Raw genomic sequence first — 24715 nt, 5'->3', positions numbered from 1 at the left:
AACAACTGCAACTCTCTCCTACTGGCCTACCCTTACACAGGCTATCCCCCTTCAGTTTATTATGAATGCTGTTGCTAAACTAATATACCTTATTAACTGATCCGTGACTGCTGCTCCTCTCTGCCAATCCCTTCACTGGCTTCCACTACCCCACAGTATAAAATTCAAAATACTAACCACAACATACAAGGCCATCCAACAACACCGCCCCCCCCCCCCCCACATCACCAACCTCATCTGCTGATATCAAAATCGTCCTCTCTGCTCCTCCCAAGACCTCCTACTCTCTCTCTCCCTTGTTGTTACATCCTCCAATGCTCCTCTCCAGGACTTCTCCAGAGCCTCAAACATCCTCTGGAACTCCCTGCCCCAGTACGTCCATTCAGCCCCTACTCTGTCTGCCTTTAGGCGATCCCTGAAAACTCACTTATAGAGGGAAGTCTCCACCTAAGAACTGTACCTGAGCCACCTCCACAAGAAGATCACCCCCCCCCCCAGCTATTACCTTTTGTCCCACCTCCCCATCCCTTTAGATTGTAAGCTCAATGAGCAGGGTCCTCTTATCCCTTCTGTATTGAACTGTATTGTAATTGTACCATCCCCCCCCCCCCTACATTGTAAAGCGCTGCGCAAACTGTTGGTGCTATATAAATCCTGGATTATAATAATAATAGTACCTTCGTGAAGATTCGATACAAAATAAGTCTAAAAGGTATGGTGACAAACTGAAAGTGTTGGTCTCCCACAGCAAAGCGTAGAAGACGTTGGTGTGTGAGAAATATGGGAATGTGAAGATAGGCATCTTGGATGTACACTGATGCCATAAAATCCCATGAGAGAAGAGTGGACAGATCTTGCAGGCTCCAAGTGATGTTTGCAGACATGCAGGTATCGGTTTAGGGATTTTTAGGTCAAAAATGGGATGAATGCTTCGGTTTGGTTTTTGGATCATTTATAGGTTTTGAGTATAACCCCTCTGAACCTTTCTTCTGCAGAGACTGTCATTACCACTTCTTGTGCCTAAAAGTTGATTTAGGGCTGCCCATTTCTGCCTTTGAGGTGAAGCTGGCAGATTGAATGTTAGGAATTGGGGAAGGGCAGGGATAAAAATTCTATTTTGCAGCCCCCTGTAAAACTACAGATTGGACCCAGAGGTCCGGGTCCTCTCTGATCTAGACTTGTGTGAAAGCCAACAGACATTTATTTCCCCATTCCAAAGAGTGGGGGAGCACCTTTATTGTGAAGAAGGGTTCATGGGTTTTGGGGTTCAAGGCATGCAACAAAAGAATGGACTCGCGCTCTTGACTTGGTAAAGTACACCTGGCAGAAGCAAAAACGTCCCTTTCTTTGAGAAGAGGTAGCAGTAAGCTGAAAATTTCAGGCAGAAGTCTGTCAGCCAGAGGACATTTGTAACTATGTAGTCAACCAAACAGCAATGTGTGTTTAAAAACCCACCAAATTCAAAAAGGTAAATGTTACCTTCTGCCAATGAAGTAGAGATATTTAAAGAGGGGGATAACACACCTTCTGCCAATGTAGTAGAGATATTTAAAGAGGGGGATAACACACTAAGAGAAATAACACCCCACATGTAAAACTGGACACAGTCAGAATTATAGGAAAACCCTGTATTACCTTATGCATGCTGCTGGTTTCCAAAAGCAGGCCAAACCCCAAAAGGGTCTTCAGGGTCTAACTACATTCACTGCACCATGTGCCAGCTGTGCACTGGATGCAGGATCCAGTGCCTGAAGCAAACAGAGACCCCCCCCCTACTGATGTGGGTTCCAGGTACAGTTCCCAAAATAAACATGGAGGGCAACCAATTAAGAAACGGCTAGTGTGCCCTGAGGCAAAAAGCAATTTTAGACATGTCAGTCAAAGTAGTGAAGAAAAATAAAAATAATTGGTTTGTAAAGCTTCTCCAAAGGAGGAAAAAATATATAGGGTACACTGGGGAACATTCCCAGCTAAGCCTTTGTTAGTGTCCAATCACCTGAACGTAGCAGCCATGGCATGATCTACATATCCTTTTTCTTGCATTGTACAATTAAAATATAACGTTTTTGGAGCAGATACCCTAAGTATTCCAATAGTCTCATCAAATTTTCTATATGGAAAAAAACTCAGCTTATAAGACCCTGCAAAGTCCCAAAATGCAAGGTGGGGGTTTCAACAAATCCACAACTTTATTTCCTGGAATACCAGAATCAACTAATACAGCATGGGTCCCATCCTGTGACCAAAGACCCAGTGTCATGCATACATACAAATATCTTCACAGACTTATACGTCTGGTTAAGTGGGTGATACTCAATACTCAAATACTTACCGAACACTATTCAATACAGCTTTGTCCTTAGTGGAAGGTTTGCTCACTGGTCGCTTGGTGCACACAACCTTTACTGGATGCTGCTCCTTTCCAGTTTTACTGTATTTGCTTTTATCAAACTTTGGTTTAGCAATGCCATATTTTCTCAGAATCTATAGCCAAGAAAGGGAAATCGGTTAGGCTAAGAAAAAGATAACACACAAAACAGATATCTAAGGGTGATGAGTATTCCACCAAAAACAAAGGGGTGTGTGGGGTGTGTATATAAAAAAATAATTGCATAACCATTCATCCAGCGAAACTGCTATTATATTTCTTCTGTGTGAGTGGGGCAAAATCAAATGCTTTCCTTCTATTTCCTATTACCCTCACCTCCATCTTGTGGCCATATTGTAATATTTTTCCAAGCTACTATTTTTTATGAAGAAACAACAGTCGACCTGTACCAGAAATAGAAGAACAACCAATTTGGCCCCATTTGCACAGAATCAATGTAACAAGTTTTGCTGGGCGAATAGCAATGCAAATGTTATTTTTAATAAATATAGCCCAAGTGTCAGCTCCATGATATCTAGTTTAGTAAATGACAGATCATATTTTCATTGGACAAGTAGGCAATAAAACATCAAGTTCAAAACTGAAACCAGGCCATGTATACACAAACCGGAAGGGCACAATTTTGTATCTGGAAACTATTACCTGTGTAAGTTGATCTTCCAGGAGTTTCTTGGGGGGGCGAACATTGGTGAAGAACGTATGTAGAAGGTTTCCTGGTGTCTGAGAATTGATCTGCTCTTTGCTCAGATAAATATCAGATACCTTGATGAACTTGACAGGAGTGAGGCTGAGCATTTGTTCAGCATGAATGCAGCTTTTGAATATTTCTGTTAGAACATCTCGAGCTTCTGGGACCAACTTGTCACCTATGAAATGATAAGCAAACAGCTATGTGGCTTTATGTTTTTTTTATTTATTTTTTACTTAAACAGTAATTTGAAATACAACCCAAAAATGTAATCTGTAACTGTATAACCATAATTCCCCAAAACTTCCTGGGATGTACACAGGGATAAAAGAGAGGACACCAAAGCAACTGAATAGAAATGAACGCAAAGCAAGCTTACACTTGGCTTGCTCTACATGACATAAATGCAAAAGTGGATCCTACTGGTGGAGTATTTCCACAAATGCCTATAAACTTTCATAACGTGTTGAAACACTATGCTAGTTCACCTTTCATGGTTTTATCAGTGAAGTAATCTCCTAAGCCTGGAATTCCCTGGGTATCAAACAAACTCTGGTTTACTGTGGAGACTGTCAGTATTTCCTCTGTAGACATTTCCATCAGCTCATCTTCACCATCCAGACTCGACAAACCAATCAGATCACTGCTATTAAATAAACTTGCTCGGATTTTCTCAATTTTTGCTTTGGAACGCACCTACAACATAAATATAGAATGAAAACGTTTAGCTGAAGTAAGAGACTAATGGCAGAAACATATGCAAGGCAGCTTTGCATTTGACTTTATTACTAATAGCCAGGACTACTATTTCTGATTTGTTTGTAGGATACATATTGTATTAATGAATACAGTTCTATGCAAAAAAGAATTAATGGAAACCTTTACAGTTGTGCAAGTTCATACTTAGAATTATCTCACAGTGACGTACATAGTTTACTGATAATGATATATAAAAATAACCAACAAAGCCCAGCACAGCAATAAAAACCTAACAGCGGTTCCAGTCCTTACTCGCCCCACCCAACTACCTCTCTAACAGGCTGCTACAGAGATAGAAAAGGATGGTAAAATCTCAACACTGGGGATACACAAAGCATAAAGCATTGGTTCTAACTGTTCCTCACTCAAAAGAAGTCATTTAACAAGAATGCCTATTGCAAGATCTAATTTACCAAGTATGATCTTAGTGGTGTGCCACATGTTCGAGGAGTATTCTGTAACGTGTTAAGACTGATTAAAGTGATTCTAAAAAGGTAGTCATTTTTTTTCTTAAATAAAAAACATGTTCTACTTACCTGCTCTGTGCACAACCATTGCCCCAATCCTCTTCTTTTTGGGTCCCCTGTCGGTGGTCCTGGCTCCTTCCCCCTGCCGAATGCCCCCAACAGCAAGCCTCTTGAGGACTCCAGAGAGTGCAGCTTGGCCCAGTCCCCCGCTCTCTCCTCCATCTCCTTTTGTGATTGAAAGCAGCAGAAGCCAATAGCTCCTGCTGCTGTGTGAGTCAATGAGGAGAGAGGCGGGAGAGCTACTGCTCTTATGCACATCGCTGGATTGAGATGGAGCTCAGGTAAGTATAAGGGGGGCTGGGGGAGCTGCGCACTGAAGGTTTTTTTTTACCTTAATGCATAGAATGCATCAAGGTAAAAACCTTCTGCCTTTAGAATCACTTTAAATCCTGAGCATTGGGGGTAAGAAAAAAAGTATTTAGGGAAGCCAGGAAGGCTCTGTCAAACTGTCAGAGTCTGGACAAATGATACCACTGTTCCCTCCGCCTTCTAATCATAGCATGAAACGGTAATAAAACATGCAACAGTAAATTGGTCAATTTTAAACAATGATGATGTATTTTATACGTAGCATGGTGTCACCCAATCTGAGGAAAATGGATTTTTGTAAAATCTTACCGTAAAATCCTTTTCTCTTAGCTCATTGACAGACGTAGTCCTCGGTGATACAGCACCTTCGGGTTTATGTTGCCTCCACAGGAGTAGGACTAGACAGGAAATTAAAATGCTCTGGCCACACCTTAGGGGCAGTCCCAGAGGGTATATCCTCTCTCTCTCTGCCTCAGCAAATCAGTTATGTCACAAAAGCAGTGTTTAGAGAATTTAACCCAACCCAACTCAAAAAATAGAGGGGCGGGTACTACGTCTGTCAATGAGCTAAGAGAAAAGGATTTTACGGTAAGATTTTACGGTAAGATTTTACAAAAATCCATTTTTCTCTATCGCTCATTGACAGACGTAGTCCTCGGTGATACAGCACCTTCGGGACGTCCCAGAGCAGTATCACAAATGAGGGGTGGGAAAATGGAAATCAAATCCAAATCTAGAAGGCCCAACCGGTGCCAACTAGAAGTTTACAATGCTCATCCTTAATGATGAGACTCAACAAAAAAAAATTTTCAAACAGAAAAAAACCCTCGAGGTAGACCACCGGTCTCCTCAAATTGCGGCCTGCAAAACCTTGCGGCCAAATGAGGCATCCGCCGATGCCATCACATCAATTTTATAAAATTTTGTTAAGGTATGTACCGACGACCAAGTGGCCGCCTTACATACCTGGACCACTGACGCCTGATGGCGAAAGGCCCAGGAAGTACTGAGCGCTCGAGTGAAGTGCGCCCTAACAGGGAACGGAGGATTCCGACCCTTAATAGAATAAGCCTGTACCACCGTCTGACTGATCCATGTAGATATGGTCGCGGCAGACACAGGCAACCCCCTTCAAGGGCTATCCGTGATCACAAAAAAGTGAGTCCGTCTTACGAAAACAAGTTCGTAGTAGTCAAGTGTATCCTTCTGAACCCCATGCAAGGAGTGTAATGCAAACTCCCAAGGATGGCTAGTCTTAGGACACGGGGAAGGTAACACAATACTTTTATTCAGATGAAAAACTCTGAAAACCACTTTAGGAAGGAAGGATGGATTCGGAAGAAGAACCAACTTATCCCTATGAACCACCAGTTCAATGACAATGCCAGTTCTGACACCCTGCGTGCAGAAGTAATGGCCATCAAGAAGGCCACCTTCTGGGATAATGTAAGCAAGGGAATCTCCCTAATATCTTCAAAGAGAAGTTTCTGAAGAACCGACCACACTAAATTAAGATCCCAGGCGGTAAGGATGCGCGCACTGGCGGAGCCAGATGTCGCACCCCCTGGATGAAATTCCGCACCAAGGAATGATTAGCCAAAGGTTTCTTGAAAGAAGATTGCTAACGCCGAAAACCTGACCCTTGATCGTGCTCAAGGATAGTTTCTGCTCAACCCCTTGTTGCAGACCGACCAAAATTCGGGTCACCGAATAGGTATGTGGGGGAAATCCAATAGATTCACACCATGCAATATAAGACTTCCATGTGCTGGAAGTTGCTTTCCTTGCTTTAACTGGAGGTAGGAATAACTGAAGCTGACACTCCCTTGTCCTTCAGTACCTGGGTCTCAATGGCCAGGCCATTAAGCCAGCGACTGTAAAGCAAGATGGAAGATCGGTCCCTGTGACCGCAAATCCTCCCTGAGAGGAAGTCTCCAAGGAGTGTCCGCGACTAGCCTCACCAAGTCGGCGTACCAGGCTCGACGAGGTCAGTCCGGAATTTCCAGAATAACTGGAATTCCCTCCACCTCTATCCTGCGAAGAAGTTCCCGCAGCAACTTGAGAGGATGGAAGGCATGCCGTAGCTGATACTGCCCCCACGGGGCGATCAGCGTTTCTGCTGCATCCGCTAGAGGATCGCGGCGCGAGCTACAAACCTCTGCACCTTCCTGTTAAGCCAAGGTGCCAACAGATCCCCATCCGGGATGTCGCAATGAAGGGACAGCTAGTGAAAAACCTCTGGATGAAGAGGCCCTATGCGATTGGATCCGAATCGGGCTGCTCTAGAGCTGCTCGATCAAGTAAATCAGACAAAATCTGATCGCTCTCAGTTCCGATACCCTTATTGGTAATCTGGATACTATCGGAAAAAATGACTTCCCCTGGTTGAGCATCGGAGACTTCCTGGTCCGCTCGCTCAACCGGATCCGATTGTCCAGGGAATCGGAATTCTGATTCCATTAAAAAAAGAATCTCCTTCAGGAGAATTCGGGTATGAGACTGGGTATACGGTACTGCCTCTAAGAAGGCCACCATCAGTCCCAGCCAATTGACAGACAGCAACATCCGAATCGTTGACTGAACCTTCTGGAGTTTCTCCGAAAGGAGAAACTCTCTTGCCCAGGATGTATCCAACCTTAGGCCCAGATAGTTCAGTCTCCTGGTGGGAACCAGGGATGATCTTTGGGAAAGCGAAAAAACGCTGATGTCCTGCGATGATGGGGATATAAAGATAGGCCTCCTAAATGTCTATGGACGCCAGGAAATCCCCCTGATGCAGGGAGGCCACCACTGTACGGATGGACTCTTCCCAAGTCCAGATTTGGACGCACCTTGCCCTCTTTCCTGGGCATTGTGAATAGGTTTGAATAGAACCCCTGAAACCGTTCAATCTTAGAAGGGAAGAATCGCACCGGTGGAAGTGATCGAAACTCGATCCTGTGTCCTCCAGAAACCAGTGAAGACATCCCCCCCACCCCAGAGATGGGTAGGGGCGCATCAGGCTGTATCTTCAGGCTTGGCTGAGCCGGACTTTTTGTTTAGCCGACCAGCGCCCTTTGAAACCCCTCTAAAGGGGCTTTGGAGGGTTTCGCCTTATCGCCCGCCCTCGCGGAACGAACAACTCTTTATGAGCAGAAAAGGAAGGTCCTCGTTAGTTACGAGGTCCTTTTATCCTAACAGTCTGTGGCAAGACAGCAGGTGGTACCGTCTATCCTATAAAGAGGAATTCCTTAAACGGATAGCACCTAGCCATGCGTTTGGAAATAACAGGGGTTCGTTTCAAAACGACCCCATTTGGGTAAAGGAAAATCCTTCGCCCTTTTGGTAGGCTAACAAGTACCAAAAATAAATCTCAGTCTCAGCTACCTCTGCCGGTGTAACCTCAAGACTAAAGGTTTCCCGGACGGACACAACTAGTGCATCCACCACTCTTGTGCTATGGCGGAGGCAGAAACGTGCTCCTCACTGCTGAGGAGATATTACCTGAGACAACAGCCCCTGAAGTATCTGATAAACAATAGGGGTAGGCGGGGGTCGCTTCTTGACCCCCGTCTCTAACAGGCCACCTCCACCCGGGATACCAAAGACTCCAAAACTGCCGTTAATGCATTAAAAACAAGTGGGGTACTGGAGGGTCCTGCGGCCACCTTAAGGGGATCAGGTGGGAATAACTATGCGGCAGGGTCAATGATTATACAAGACACTTGCCAGCGACAAAAAAATGACAAAGTAAAAAACTTTTTTTTTTTTTTTTGTGTCCCCCAGTCGCAACAGCGCCCCTCAGTGTTACCTGCCTTTTTGAACCCGAGAGAGAGAGAGAGAGAGACCCCAAGGCTCATCCCTGATGCACAGAAGTTTTCATCAGCTTGCTCAGTGCTTGTCTTGTTACAGACAGGAAGTCTTTGGCCCTATTTCCTGGGTAAAGGAGGTGGCTCCGCCCCTTAACATGCCTGCCGGCGCCTCCCCCTGGCTCCATGAGGTGTTTGAGTCACCTCAAACATGGCCGCCCCCATGCTGGAGACACGAGGCTACACCAAAATGGCGGCCTCGTGCGATCTACCAGACAATGGCGGCGGCCTGCACAGATAGCGGCATGTCTGCAGAAGGATCTCGGCCTCACAACCCTTCACCCTCATGGTGGTCAGCGGTACCGGACCCTGGCGGGCCGTATGCGGTCCGTGGCCGTCGGGAGGCATCTGCTTAGCTGGAGGAATGATCTGGAATGCAGTATACATGTATAGATATCGCCCTGTGGCTTCTGACAGGTAGGATACCTTATACTATCACAGTAAAGTTCTAGTACTGCCACTGACTACAATCATTTTCACATTTTTACAATTCGATTGTCAGCTCCCAAACCAAGCCTCCTGGCTTCTTGTACACAAAAATCACACTCAATTAGGGGGATCTGTGACATGTTATAGGATAGAGGGGAACCCATCCTTACCATTACAGAGAGGGGCCCGCGTTCACCACAAGACCCGTCAGGGGGAAAGGGGGAACATACTACTCACCATACCAGAACCAGGCGGGCGCCAACTCCTGACAGTACCCCTCTCCACCGAGGTAGGAGGGCTGTCGACCAATACGGACGCCGTGACTCATGGTCTTTGGCGTTTCAGCGAGACGTTTAACTCGCAGGGTCAGTCCCCGTCCAGTGGGACTATGTCGCGGCCGACCCAGCGCGGAGCTATGGCCTGCACGCGCTCGTAGGCTGAACTGGGGTGACCACTGGATCTCAACATCCAGCCCGTCGCCCAGTTCAGCTTTCTTGCTTGAAGATCTCACAGGAACACTGGAGAAAAAAAAAAGCTGTCTAAAAAATCTTTTCTAAGAAAAAAAATCCTGCCAGGACCGAAGATCCCAGCAAGGTATCTAGGTCCTTACTCCTGACTAGACAGAAAAAAACTGATTTGCTGAGGCAGAGAGAGAGAGAGGATATACCCTCTGGGACTGCCCCTAAGGTGTGGCCAGAGCATTTTAATTTCCTGTCTAGTCCTACTCCTGTGGAGGCAACATAAACCCGAAGGTGCTGTATCACCGAGGACTACGTCTGTCAATGAGCGATAGAGAAACCAAGTTTTGCTTTTGTTTTTACTAAACCCATTTTAGCCACGAAAGTTAATAAAATGTAAAAAAAATAAATAAAAAAAGATTGTAAAGAATTTACCTCCACAACTGCAAATCCCTTGATTGGTCGGGACATGGATGTATGGTTGTCCAGTGCACTGACTGTAAACATGGATCCAACATCTGGCAAAGAGGATATTTCTACATTGTCAAGTTGCTCCACAAGGCTGCCCAAACTGCCCATGCTCCCTGTACTGCATATGGAAAGGTCTAAACTCTCTTGGCTGGATACTGCATGTGGCTCTAAAAGGCCTTGTGGCACTGCGAGTTCCGGAGGAAACTGTTCTACAGACGTCTCACTGGTGGTCTGAGAAACGCCTTGTGAGCTGCACAATGAAGCCTGGCTTGTGGAAGCAGAAGCACTGACACTAACCGCAGGGGTCACACTGCTGGAACTGCTAATGTCCATGTTATCAGGGTTTGGCATTGTGGTTTTCTCTACTTCAGTTTTGCATTCAGCTCCTTCAGTTTTGTCTTTTGGTTTTGGAATTTCTACATCCTGAAGGGGAATGTAAATTTCATCCTTAAAAACTCCCCCATGAGCATTGCATGCTTTCCGAATAGCCCCCCTAACAATAGCCTCTTCAAGGTGAGTGGGAATCCCTGAAATAACAAGCAAACGGCTATGGGCAGTGGGACCCACTAGTGCCTGACTGGCATCTGTTATGGCATCATTGGTGACCCCCAACCCTTGTGGATCTTTACGTGTAAGATGCCTGAGAATCATTAGCAACGTCAGTGCCCTATGGAACCATAACATGTCCTCTGGCTTGCTTCCTCCCATGCTAAGCAAGGCTGGATCATTCTCTGCTCCCCGGGAAGTAGTGCGCTTGGCCGTGGATGCCTTGTCACGCTTGATCTTGACTTTCTTCCTCTTTGAGAGTAAGCTTGGGCTTTGTGGAGTCTGACCGGGAGATGATGATGAAGATGAGGAGGAGTCACTAAGATTTGTGGCATTTGTCGTGGACACCACACTCACTGCAGAGCTCATATTAATAGGAAGTGTAACTTCTGCCACAGCAAGGCAAATCTCCATGAGGGCATGGAAGTAAGTGGAGAACCTGCCTTGTTCAGCAATTCCAGGCACAGAGCCACCACATGCATTGCCTGCACTCCAGTTCTGAGTCTCCTCATCATACAACTTGCGCAGCTCTGTCTGTAGAGCCATAAGCATTGCTAGGCATGGATTCAGTTGCAGAGCTATGGAAGATGACAGACCAGTAGGGTTCTTTTTCTGCTCAAGGTGATGAACTTTACGTAGCAGTTCAGCCAGCAGATGAAAGAGCAGCTCCTTTATAACAGCAGCCAGATCTGTTGTCCACAGTAAATTTGCTAAAGTAAAGAAAGACAAATAACCTAACTTTAGAAACTAATTAAAAAAAAAAAAAAAAAAAAAACACAAAAATTAAAGGACAGCAAGAAAATGAAGAAGACCTTCCTAGGCAAAAATAACAGATATTCCTAACAAAGTTCAAAGATTTGTGTTCTTATACACACCTTGATGCAGATGCTGTATTACTGAATGGGGATGAGCTCAGGTGTGTTTGGATCCTATTCCCAACCCACCTGAGTAATTCCGTGAGGAAGCTGTCACTGCACATCGTCAATCATGAGCAGCCTAGTCATTACATCACAGGGGCGTGTGTATATGCAGCTGTGGGCCGGGAAATGCCTCAGTCTTATAGGATTGGCGGTGTGCAGTGACGGCTTCCTGGTGGGATTGCTCAGGTGGGTTGGGACTAGGATCTGAACACGCGCCTGAGCTCATCCCTACTAGTGAATTACCATAAGCACACAGCCAGAATTTTCCTATATATTTAATGCAGACTGCAAGCACATGCAATGTCAGTGCACAGCTTTGCATTTCACAGTGCTCAGGAACACATGCAGCATGAAACTTTATTTTATTTTTACCCTCACCTCATTTCCTTCAGATAATGCGTTTATTAAGCTAAAACAGAACTTCACCCCAAAGGGAAAACCCAACTTGTTAGCATCCTCCCCCCTCCTCTAGCACATTTGGCACTTTTTTTTGGGTCCCAGAAGACTACGGGACCATTCGCAAGGCACAGCGTGGATCGCGCATATGCAGTAGGAAACCGGCTGTGAAGCTGCAAGGCTTCACTGCCTGTTTCCCTTACTTGAGATGCCAACATCTGCAGCCAAATTCGATTGAAGAATCGGCTCGGGTGATGTCATCGCTGGATTTCTGGACAGGTAAGTGTCCTTATATTGAAAGTCACCAGCTACAGTATTTGTAGCTGCTGATAATTTTTTTAGAGGCAGCCTGGAACTCAGCTAAATAATAACGGAATGCAAAGGCTCATCTCTTCCTGAAAATGTCAATTCCCTAGCTGTTTTTGATCTCAAAACTTCAAGTCAATGACATGCAACAAGCATGTTTTCTATTTTCTACTGTGAATAAAATATGGGTTTATGAGAATTTAAAATCATTGCATTCTGTTATTCCGTATATTTTAAACAGCATCCCAACTGTTTTGGAACTGGGGTTGTACACACACACAAAAAAAAAAATCTTAACCATTACCGCTATACAAATAACCTATGAAGCTCGAGATTGCCCAATAAAAAAAAAAAAAGTTACGGTCACCTTGGGTGGGGACACACAAAACAATCCCTCTGAAATGAGGAGTATCGGTACTCATGCAAATTCTCAGACACGTGAAACCAATACTTTCAGGCTCTGTTTTTTCAGCTGACAGTGGGATTCCTCCACTGACAGCTGAAATGTAAAAAAAAAAAAAAAGCCGGCAATTAATGGTTGTTAAGGAGCGGAGCCACGCATTCTTAACAACTGATGACTCATTCAGCTGTCAGTGGGGCTTCCCTGTTGACAGCTGAAGAATAAACTTATGGTAAGTCCGGCAATTGGAACTGTCAAAAAAAAAAAAAAACTGATTATTTCTATTCGTATCTTACAGTTTTTCTTCATTTTCAAATCAAAGATCAGGCTTCGATTAGCAGATAGTCAGTTTTTTTTTTATTAAATGTTTCTCTGTTTAACCCCTTATTAGCGCCTTATTCTCCTCCGTTTAATTAATATTTTGCTGCTGATTATTTCTTGTTTTTTTTTGTTTACTTCTATTTTATAAACTATTAACCATTTGTCAATCAGACCAATTCTGACACTTCTCTCCAACATGTAAAAATCAACATTTTTTGCTAGAAAATTACTCAGAATCCCCAAATATTATATATGTTTTTTTTAACACAGAGTAAAAAAATATTACTGCGCAGGTGATAATAACCTAAGTGAAATAAAGCTGCTTGCAATATAAAACAGAACCAATTGTGCAAAAACATACATGATAAATGCAGCGTTAAAAAAAATGAAGTTCAAAGTAAATCATTAAAAAATAATCCATATAGTGCTTAAACACTAAAATACATAGTTAAAAAATGAAAAAAAAAAAAAAAAGCCCATTTAAGTAATATCCAAAGAAATGTGATTGTTTAGATAATTATCCACCTGGTGCACCTCCACCGTGATAATAAACAGGATGTGAGCTTACCAGATCTCCATACTCCACGCTATAGGAGTCTAGACAAGTGTTTGAATGACCCAGCACTCAAAGCGAATCCCTTAGTGGTTAGACCGGAAAGGAAGGTAATATGGATGGCCAAACAAACCCTACGTGTTTCGCAGACGTAACCAATAAGAAAGAAAAAGGGGGTCCACATAGTGTAAAACACTTTTATTTTGAAAAAAAGCTTGCTAAACACTTACAACAATCCAGTGAATAGTCAGTTAAAATGCTGGTTCCCAGGATAAAAATGATTTGTATATAAGCTCAGACGGCATGGTTAGTTCAGACACAGACTGCGTCCTACATGTTTTGTCATACGGGACATGGTCCCTTTTTCTTCCTTATTGGTTATGTCTGAGAAACACCTGGGGATTGTTTGGCCAGCCATGTTACCTTTCTTTCCAATCTAACCACTGAGGGATTCGCTTTGAGTGCTGGATCATTATTCAAACGCTTGTCTAGACTCCTATAGCGTGGAGTATAGAGATCTGGTAAGCTCAAATCCTATTTATTATCACGATGGAGGTTCACCAGGTGGATATTCATCTAAACAATCACATTTCTTTTCCCTCTCAGGACGTCACCGGAAGTGACGAAACGCGTCAGTTTGAACCGCATAGCGTCATTACGTCACGTTGAGGTGGAGCGCAAGCCGGAAGGAAGCCCGTCGCTTTGTGAGAAGGACGAGCAGCCCGCACCGCTAGACCACCAGTGATGATTTAAGACTTTTCAAACTGTTTTTACCCGCTGTATGGGAATAAAGGATTTTCCTAAACGATATTACACCATTTGGAGCCTTCTTTTCTTCTCCTACATATTACTACTGACGAGTTCCCTGGAACCTAGAGGAGCCATCAGCAGCTCACAGGACCAATTAAAGGGGAAACCCACTAAGCCCAGGGGGCCTTTTCAAGTGAGAATGGTTCTAGTGCCATATGGCATATAGAGCCCACTCAATCTGGTAAGTGACCCATTTTACCTATTTACCAAGTAATTGATGTCATGGCAAACCACGCCATAGCACTTGCATTTTTGGATTTTAAGATTTATTTGTTATTAAGGACATTCACTACCACTTTTGAGCACTGAAATCACTTGATCTACTTTGGACTTTATTTTTAATATTTAAAAACATTTTAATTATTGTTTCATTTAGAATTCCTTTTTTTTATATATTTATACATTTATTTATTCACCGTGCACTAATTTACATAAGTATCCACTAGAGGGAGTTTTTTGTTATACATGAATATATGTTGAATTTCCTTAGTAGATGTCAAGTTTACACTGGAATTGCACATACTATATAGAGAGAGATACATATATTGGTATCCACTGGTTATAGCAAGCGCTGTATTTGGTCTTCTATAAGACCATTTATATGTAAATACCCTTTATTTATACAGCAGCTTCAAAATATATTGTTTTTAGGTTATTTGGTTTTTAAATTTTTATTAATATTTTACTCCATAAGGTACCCTTGTAGTTCCACTGGCGCAAGGAATATACTTTGTATATATTTTTTAGATAATCACATTTCTTTGGATATTACTTCAATTAACTTTTTTTTTCATCTGCCACTATGTACTTTATTGTTTAAGCACTATATGGATTATTGTTTAATGATTTACTTTGAATTTCATTTATTTAGCACTGCAATTTTTATCATTAATCTTTTTTAGCAGAGACCCTAAGGGATAAAAATGGTGGTCGTTGCAACTTTCTATGTCACACGGTATTTGCACAGTCCTTTTTCAAACGTGTTTCTTTGGAAAAAAAACTGTTTCCTGAATTTAAAAAAAAAAAAAAAAAAATTTTTGTCCCCTCCTGCCGCCTGTAAAAACAATCAAGCCGCTATGATTGATTTTACAGTTCAGGGAATCACCGGCTGAAAAGGAAGATATCTGAATGATGCCTGTAACTGCAGGCATCATTCAGATAACCCAACCCAAAGGCCCTGACATCGTAGGGCAAGAAGTGGTTAATAATTAAAACTTTTTTGTTTGCTTTGTTCGTTGATATTTTTACACCTTTAACATATATTTACATGTTTCACATAAAAAAAAAAAAAGCACAAACTTTAAAAAAAAAAAAAAAATTATTTAATTTGTAAATATAACTTTTCAATGCTTTGCACCATTGCTGACCATTGCTGAAGTAAAAACAAAAATGGTTGCAGTAGGTATCGGTAATTGGTATCAGCGAGTACTAAAATAAAAAAGTATGGTATTGGTGCATCCCTAATAACCAATATACAGTGTACTGGTCCCAGTAACATCCATGTTTTTTAATCCATGTGGCTAACCAAATAATACAGACAGACAATTTAGGATAGTGTTATTATTTTAAGCTAGACATAAAACCAATTGTTGCTATTAATATATTTTGTATTGAAGACAATTTGACTGAATCACAGTGTATTAATATAATGACTACTATATGCTAGGTGTTCGGTTTTAGATTTACTTGTACTAAAAAGTATAATCATTCTGTACACTTGATCTATAAAGGCTGAATTTATACAGACTGTTTATCTTCAATATGCTTCTACTATTGCAAAATAATAAAAAGAAGATTTTTACTGCAGTATAAAGAAGGTATTTGCTGAACAAAGTAACACGCATCTCACCTAGAAGTTCCACCACTTGCAGAAGAACAGAGGATGGGACTGTGTCAAGCTCATCATCAGACCTTTCATCTCCATCCTCTAGTTTCCAAGTTAGCAGCTGCTCAGTGAAAGCCATGGCAAGTGGAAATTCCAGGGGCAAGGAATGGAAATCTAGTACGGCACCAGGAGAAGGAGACACTCCTAGAACAAAATATTCCCAAATCAGACTATTTGTATGTCATGTTACAGCAATCAATAAGGTTAAAGTGTTACTAAACCCAGGACCCTGCACTCATATCTGGTCTCCCACAGTACACAGAACATGGAAATGCAATTATTTTAGTAAATATTAGCTGCTAAATACCTTTTCTCATCAGCAGTATATAGCAGTCTTGGGACTTTAATCAGTTCCTAGTAAAGCCTGTAAGGAGGAGTTTTCATACTGCACTGAACTGTCCTATCAGGATACAGGACCCCTGACCCTCTGTCTGGACAGTGCCAATTGGCTCTGTCCTAATTACATGCACTCTCCCAAGAAAAAAAAAACTCTCCAGCAATACACACCAAACTGAGCATGTGCAGCCTGACTCCAAAGGACACGTTTTGGAGTCCGTGGAAGAAGAGGAGGATCTGTGCATACAGGATCAAACAGGCATTTTACACAATGCAGAGAATTAATCCCTTAGGGTCCACAGTGAGTATAACCAGCATGCTTTGCTGTATATACAGACTGATTTTACGGTTGTGGGTTTAATAACAATTTTTCATAAAGGCATGGTTAAGCTCAGTTCACACCTATACATTTTTTGATGCTTTTTGCAGAAACGTACTACAGTTCATTTACTATGGTTTCCTATGGGACACATTCACATATTGAGCTCACATATTTATTGGTAATGTGTCAAAAGCCGGCCACAGATGGATCAAATCTCGCTGGATTTAGCCGGGGCAGGACAATATTTTGCCCATCTATAGGCAGGCTGGTTTTATTATCCAAGTAGATCCATCGACCAACTTGGGTACAACCAGCCTGCTGGGAGTTTTTTACATGCGATTACTGCCGGCAAGTATAGCAGTAAACATTGTGTTCTGCCAGGAGGAAAGGTTCCCCACTAGCAGAACACAAGAGCACTGCAGGACAGATTTCCCCAATCAACACTGACTGTGTTGATAGGGTAATCAAGCAATTTTCTTATCACAATCTATGGGCTGCTTTACCCTGCTATACAGAGATATAGAACAATCCACTGGGCAAAGCAGAACAGGGTAAACTTGCCTGCTATAGAAATATGTCACAAGTGAACAACTTAGCATGACTGTCACTCTAGGATTAGAAGTCATGGATACAGCACATGGTGGCTGATGACTGCATAAATACAAGCATGCTCTAATTTTCATTAAATAAATTGCCCTTGCTTTTCACAAGATCTTCCAGCTTACATGTCTTACAAGTAATAAATACCTAATTTGACATGGATTTTGTCAGTGGGAATGATTGCAGTTGGGTACTGGTTGGTGGTTGGTGGTGGGGTCAGGCCTGTATTACTTGGAGAGGCATCACGGGGGAAACACACGGATTCTATTAAATTCAGTTGCCCATTTCTCTTCACTTTATGACCAAGGCCATACACTAAGACTCGAGACCAGGGAGCTTTGTACAACGAAGAGCTAGAATAAAATAAAACACAGAATTATTTAAAAAATTAAGAACTTACGTGTAATAAGAAGACTAAAACTCCTCAGGGCAAAGTTCATTAAGGCTGGGTTCACATATGTGCGGCCGCAGTTCTCAGCACTGGGTTTGATGCGTCCTTGTTCACCGGTTCAGGTGCGAATCAGGCCTGAATTTTTGCCTGAATTCACAACTGGATTGGACCCAAACACGCACAGGACCCTTTTGGAATGTGGACTGCAGCCGCTCCGGGCCTGTGTGAACCGGCTATATTTAGAGCCGGTCACACTTGCATGTCATGCGAACTGGATGCGAGGAAACCTTCAACTGGGTCTGTTGCCAAAGAAGGTGGGTTAGGGAACCGAGATCGAGCTGCATGACACAATTGCCAATATCAGAAAAGCATCCAGCTAGGCATACTACACTGGTGTGATAGATCAACGAAAGACAACAGGGTACCCCTTGGAATAACGTCTCTGAGTGTCTTAACACCAAATCGGGTCCAGATTTGGGGTCGGGGGCTCCTAGTCTTTAACATTGGCGTCTAAGGGAAATCTTGGTCAGCTTGGCATGGCACTGCTCCCGAACTTTAAGTGACAGGGACACAAAAATTAGGGAGCACCGAGAGGGGACCCAGGACTACAACATATCCATACATTTTAAAAGTGGAGTATGCCTGTACAGTACCCTGACTGCACTAAACTGACTGAACTCACTAACTACCTGCCTAATCTCTATTGTAACACACTATACACGGCTGCCGTGTAGGCAGCAGCATTATATAGTGTGGGGCGTGGACTAAGCCCCTGAGCCATGGTTGGCCAAAGGCCCCCTGCCTTTGGCCAATCATGGCTCTGACAGGACATTGTGCTGTGATTGGCCAAATCATACAGGTCAGGTGCATGCTTTGGCCAATCATCAACAATTAATGCACTGCAACAGCGCAGTGCATTATGGTGCACTCATCGGCGGGCGAACTTCCTGCTGAGCGCCCCATTTGTTCGTGTGTTCTGTGAACACATGAACAGCTGATGTTCGAGTTGAAACACAGAGCCCATCCCTACTATTTAGCAACAGAAATAAGGAAGCTTCTGATGCTTGGCTCAAAAGACATACTGAAACAGGGCAAGTGCAGAGGCAATACAAGTAGCTCTGGACCTAGAAAGTGCTCTTAAGTTAATGCAACTAGAAATCAGTCTGAAAAGTGTCCATATGGACCCAGTGTTCGAGGGTCACTTCCAGGCTTATTCCACAATTCCCATCCAGCAAGGTCCACTGGCAGTACAATTTTAAAACTGAAAAAAAAGGTTGCTAGAAATGTCAGTGGAACTACATCTGCAGTGAAATGCTTTTGGTCTAAGGGGAATGGGTAAAGCAGTTTTACTTACATGATCCTCCATTCCCACAGGATCCTGTGTGCTGCTAGACCAACCCCTGCAGCCTCTTCTCCCCAGCACTCCAGTGGTCAGATGCCTCTGACTTCATCACAACAGATACAGGGGCCAAAGTCCTACACTGGACTTGAGTGCACTTAGGGACAGTCGACTGTGCAGGGGAGGACCAGGTAAGTAAGTGTGCTTTCACCATTCCCTAGCCTGACTTAACAAGCAATTACCTCTTGTAGTGTGAGTGCAGTCCTGCGCAAGCAAAGACTTTTACTTTTGCAGGAGTTGGGCTTTAAACCAGCAGAGCTGAAAAAAGACATTCATTCTAGGACAGGCATGCTGGGAGTAGGAGGAGTATAGGGATTGACCTACATTTTTTTTTTTTATTAGCCAGTGTCTGGTCCACCTGTAGGTGGCAGTATAACCCAACTGTTTAGGGCATTCTTTTTCCCTCAATAGACCAAAAAAAAAAAAAAAGTCACATCAACAGAAGGGTACCAATCTGAAAGTCAAAAGTAACTTACTCTTTCCGGAAGCCAGACTGGCTTTCTTTACATGACACCACAACAAAGGCTGCTCCAGGAAAATTCACATCCATACTGACTTTGGACTCGGTGACTGGGAATTCCTCAGATGGAAACTGCTCTGGAGCATGCTAGAAAAAAAAAAGAAAGGCAATACTCTACTTTCATCTGCAAACTACCACAAAATTGGAGACAAACACATGCAGACCACATTCCAGGCAAATTAGAAAATAAAAATAGGATGATTGTACTTACCATAAAATCTATTTTTTTTAAATTAATTGAGGGACACAGGAATTTAGTGATGGTCGAGCTATACACTACTATCTAGAGGATGGACACTGGTCAGCCCAGTAGAACTCCTCTTGCTCCCAACATGTCTCAGTTTTGTGTCAAAACAGTACCAAGAACACAATCAGACACTGAGGGGTGGGAACTGTGTCCCTGTGAACTCCAAGAAATGAATTCTATGGTAAGTACAAAAATCCCATTTTTATTCTTGTTCATTGAGGGACACAGGAATTCAGTGACTTTTAGGGACGTCCTAAAGCGTTTAAACTGAGGTGTGGACAAACAGCAATAAAGCACTAACAGGAAGAGTTAAGAAAATGAGTGAACAGAAGATGGGTGGCAAATCTCAAACAGTTGCTTGATGAAGAAAAGCCCAAGAAGTGCTCACAGATCTAGTAGAGTGTGCTTTGACAGGAAAGAGTGGTATCCATACCATACGCCTGAATAATAATCTGTCCACGCCAATGGAAAACAATGGAGCAAGAAGCAGGTGGTCATTTACAGGGGAATCAGGAATGACATCATTCTAATGGAAGCAGTGGCTGCAAAGCAGACATGCACAGCACAAACTATACCCAAGTAATAGAGGGAGTACTGGAGATAGACAAAGGGACAAGAAGAGTATGATGTTCTGAGTGAGGTGAAAGGCCAGTGGAAATCAGTGATTCCCATGGAGAGCTCTCCATACCTGGAGCACACTCCATGATTAACACAGTATACTCTGGTCTGAAAAGCATCACAATGCAAAGCCCAGGGCCTAAAGGTCCAGTTTCAGGCTTTCTTTGCTTGTTCAGTCCAGCTGGGTGAAAAGATAGCACTCTAAAGTTAGGTTTAGGAAAGGCCTATCCAGGTATCGGTGTAGAGAGACCAGCTCAGTAGTAATGTGGCATACATCCTGAGTGAAGAAAAAACAGTAGCTGTGGATTATTAGACTTTAATCCACAGAGCAGAGAAAATACAATTTTTATTAGAACAGAAACAAAAATACTGAGGCATGCTGAGAGAAGAAGGAGGTAATCTGCTGGCTGCATGCCCTGGGGCTGCTTTGCAGGGCCGATCCTGGGCGGTGCCTCTGAAGGGGGGGGGGGGGGGGGTGAGTGCCACCAGTTTACACAGAGCGGGGATCTCCCACCTACCCGTCGAGTGTCGTATGAAGTCCCGCCTCCTGGACCAGCTACAATGGACGTCACACTGGTCCAATGCCAGGACATGTGACATTCATCATAGGAGCCGGTCCAGGAGGTGGGACTTAGTGTGACAGCGGCGCCAGGTAAGGGGGAGATCCCCTCCTTGTGTAAACTGGGGCTCTCCTCTCTTAATGCACTGGCAAGGCTGAGTTGCTGGGCACTGGTGAGGCTGGGCTGGTGGGCACTGGCGAGGCTAAGCTTGTGGACACTGGCGAGGCTGAGCTTATGGGCACTATCTGATCAGGCTGCATTGATGGGCACTGATCAAGGCTGCATTGAAGGGCACAGGTGAGGCTGTATTGACGGGCACTGGTGAGGCTGCATTGACGGGAAGTGGTAAAGGCTGCATTGACGGGAAGTGGTGAGGCTGCATTGACGGGAAGTAGTGAGGCTGCATTGACGGGAAGTGGTAAGGCTGCATTGACGGGAAGTGGTGAGGCTGCATTGATGGGCACTGGTGAGGCTGCATTGACGGGCACTGGTGAGGCTGCATTGACGGGCACTGGTGAGGCTGCATTGACGGGCACTGGTGAGGCTGCATTGACGGGCACTGGTGAGGCTGCATTGACGGGCACTGGTGAGGCTGCACTGACGGGCAGTGGGCATGGTGGGGCATTGGGCAGGGGTGAGGGAGGGCACTGGGTGGACTTACTTTAAAATGTCAGAGGGGTTATCAAATTTACCTTTGGGCTGAGGCCCCTGGTCTTTTTCCCTCCTAGCAACACCCCTGGGCAGCAGTATACCCTGAAAGTCACTGAATTACTGGGACCTCCATGAACAAGAAAGAAAGCCAATTTTTGGTTGGTTGCGGTTTCTTATTGCTCCAGGTATAAAATGTCAGTTCTAAAAACACATCCTACTAATAATTTAACTTCACACCAACCTGAAGGAAGGAACAGATCTGCTTGGTGAGGTCCAAAAGGCTATCTTCCCCTTGATGTAGGGCCCTGGTGATGGCAACACAAAGCCATTCCCGAATTGGCTCAGCATTTCCCTGGTAAAAGAGATCTGTGGTGGAGCAATTCTGGGAATGAATGCAGTGTTGTAGAGACTGAGCTATAAGTATGGAGGAGGAGCTGATAGTCCCATCTGGAAGACAAACAAAAAAGATTTCATGTATAAAAACTGAAAAGGAACCCAAGTTTATAGTTGTACAAGGATGTCAGAACCAGGTGGAGAGAATCAAAGTGACATCTAGAATACTAAAGAGTGCCTACTAAAACATTTTTAACTTGAAGGAGAGTGGTATTCAAAGACAGAGAGGAGAAGAAAGTCTTTCAGCTACACACAAGAGGTATCCATACTGCAAATATAGCTGTCAATTTAGTCTATTAAGGAAAGATAACCCCTAGGATCACTGCAGATATGAGTAAAGTTACCAGGAAGAGGCGGAGTCAGAAGCTGATTTGACAGTAATTGTAGATGTTCCAGTGTGATGTCTCGGATGGCCGGAATGTGGAACAAGCGAGTAAAAGTGTGTGGGGACTTTGGTGCAAAGATGTTGAGTAAAGCGACACGACAGTAGAGTCTAGCCAAAGCCGATTCACATCTTAGTAGTTCCCTGGAAAGAAGAAAAAATGCACCCAGTACTGTAATTCCTGTCTACTGAAAAAATTGGGATGATAGATTTTACATTATGACTTTGCTCAAAACACACACTATAAGTGCATCCATGGCCAAAATGTTTTTTTTTTTAAAAAATTTTTTTATTGAATAGAATAGCTGGAACCTAAGTCAGGTTTTTATTGATGTCCGTGCCCTAGCCTGGGAAGGTGACCCTTATGCCTAGTACACATGATGAGGTAAATCAGAAGAAAAATGCCTATTTCAGGAAGAACATCCAATAATCTGATCATTAGCACACAGCTTTTGAGAGGCCATTAAAACACTTCATGCCAAAATATTCAAAGGGACAAGCATGAAAATTGTTCTATACCAAAATGAAGAATTATTGTTTAATTAGTACAGTATTCATTAATAAAAAGAGGAGTGACCAAGACCGCACATGCTTGGAAATGAAAGAATACATTACATCATCATGGGAAGTATTCTGTCTTACGAGAATTTCCATAACACTAGTAACCTATTGGTTTTCGATATGAGACTAGCTTGCAAAAAAAATAAAATAAAATGTACAATTATTCGTCCAATATTCTCATCATGTGTACCAGGCTTTACCCTTCTATTTGTTCTGGTGAACATTGTCAACAGGACAGCAAACAAATGTTTTCTTTGTGCCCTTGCAGAGATTTGAGGCAGGGCAAGCTCCAGGCCTCTAGCTTTTGCGGAACTAAAAATTCCAAAAGGCATTACAAGACTCTGAAAACCACAAGCATGTCCCTCCAACGGCAGAGGCATGATGGGACTTCTGCAACAACCATAGGGTCAAAGTTTGCCTTCCCCTGCTCTACCCATTCTAAAACAAACAAAAATTGTCTTGGCTATAGATATTGAACATTATTAATGATGCAATTTGCACTTATTAACAGATGTTGCTGTATAGATAAAGAGTTTCCCTTTCACTAGATATCATGTTTTGGAGTTCAACCTCTAGTCATTAGTACAGATTTCAATGTCGGAAACCAGCTATCCAAAAATCCTACAACTTAGAGATTCTGTTCTGATAGCACACGGCTGGGTTACCTGTGAATCTGGATGTTCGTGCTGTCCATAGTCACTAAGCCATTAGTAGCCATTCTTCTGTACCCCACAGGCGGCCTCTCCAGCATGTCTATGGGATACCAATACCTCACCAGGACTCCTTCACTTCGCAGGTACGTCTCTACTTGCACTAACTCATTTACCTAAATAACACATGAAGCAATAGCAATCAATGCAAATATGGGGGGAAAAAAATAACACACATTTTAAAGGATAAGTTCACGTTTTGCCCAATCCCCCCAGCTCCCTGTGGCAGTAGTACAGGGAGAAGTTCCTTGTACTAGCTGTCACTTTTTTAAATCAGCACAGCCATGAGGGGCTCTGTTCAATCGGCCCCATCATTCATTTACACAGCTGTGTGTGTGAATGAACTACAAGCCCCAACATCCTTTACAGTTGTCAACTTGTAGTTCTCAATCAACTACCACGGCGCTGTGGAGCGCCGTGGTAGTACATTGCTTCTTCCTGACAGATTGTATCTGCTTGTCCATACGGGATGTATGGGCACACCGATACACTGACAGATCTGCTGGAGACCTGCATGGCAATGCGTTACAGGCTCAAAAATAAATAAATACAAATTTTTTTTACCTGCAAAAAAATGTGTATTTATTTATTTATTTATTTTTCTAAAAAGTGAACTTAGCCTTTAAGTTAAACAATGATGATTGGACGTAGGTAATATTAAAACTGAAAGCACTTTTTGGCACAAAATCCTTCTATTTGAGTTAAGTTAAATATGGGAGTCGCCACTGCTGGCTTTTTTTCTTCACTTTTCAAGTAGTTCCCTGGCGGTCATCCCCCAGAGAGCTACTGAATCAAGACAAGCATACAACTAATAAAGTTACAAGTCCAGCACATTTACAACTGGGGCCAGCAAGTTAGCAGTAAAACGGTAGGATTATTGCAAGAGCATGGAGTTCACAAATTCTAGTCAAATTTGCCATTTATCTATCATGACAGGTAAACTTTTATTACAGGAACATACTTTTAACCTCCTCCCACCAAGGCCACTGTATATAAACGGCCGGGTGGGA

The 24715-nt window shown here is 43.3% G+C and overlaps 1 protein-coding gene across 2 annotated transcripts in view; it reads right to left on the bottom strand.

Moving 5' to 3' along the window:
• The window catches only part of HECTD4 (HECT domain E3 ubiquitin protein ligase 4), a 335164-nt gene that overhangs the window by 40366 nt on the left and 270083 nt on the right, over positions 1–24715 (bottom strand). For both annotated transcript variants that reach the window (XM_082265115.1, XM_082265116.1), the window contains exons 55-64: positions 23661–23821; positions 22397–22578; positions 21901–22106; positions 19540–19670; positions 17421–17626; positions 15980–16159; positions 9843–11134; positions 3566–3773; positions 3032–3255; positions 2333–2484 (exon numbers count right to left, since the gene is read on the bottom strand). In XM_082265115.1, the coding sequence (XP_082121241.1) occupies positions 2333–2484; positions 3032–3255; positions 3566–3773; positions 9843–11134; positions 15980–16159; positions 17421–17626; positions 19540–19670; positions 21901–22106; positions 22397–22578; positions 23661–23821 (2942 nt within the window). The remainder of the gene's footprint in view (positions 1–2332; positions 2485–3031; positions 3256–3565; positions 3774–9842; positions 11135–15979; positions 16160–17420; positions 17627–19539; positions 19671–21900; positions 22107–22396; positions 22579–23660; positions 23822–24715) is intronic.

The sequence above is a fragment of the Pelophylax lessonae genome (assembly GCF_965119305.1).
Source record: "Pelophylax lessonae genome assembly, chromosome: 1".
NCBI lineage: Eukaryota > Metazoa > Chordata > Amphibia > Anura > Ranidae > Pelophylax > Pelophylax lessonae.
This window is presented reverse-complemented; position numbering and strand designations above follow the sequence as displayed.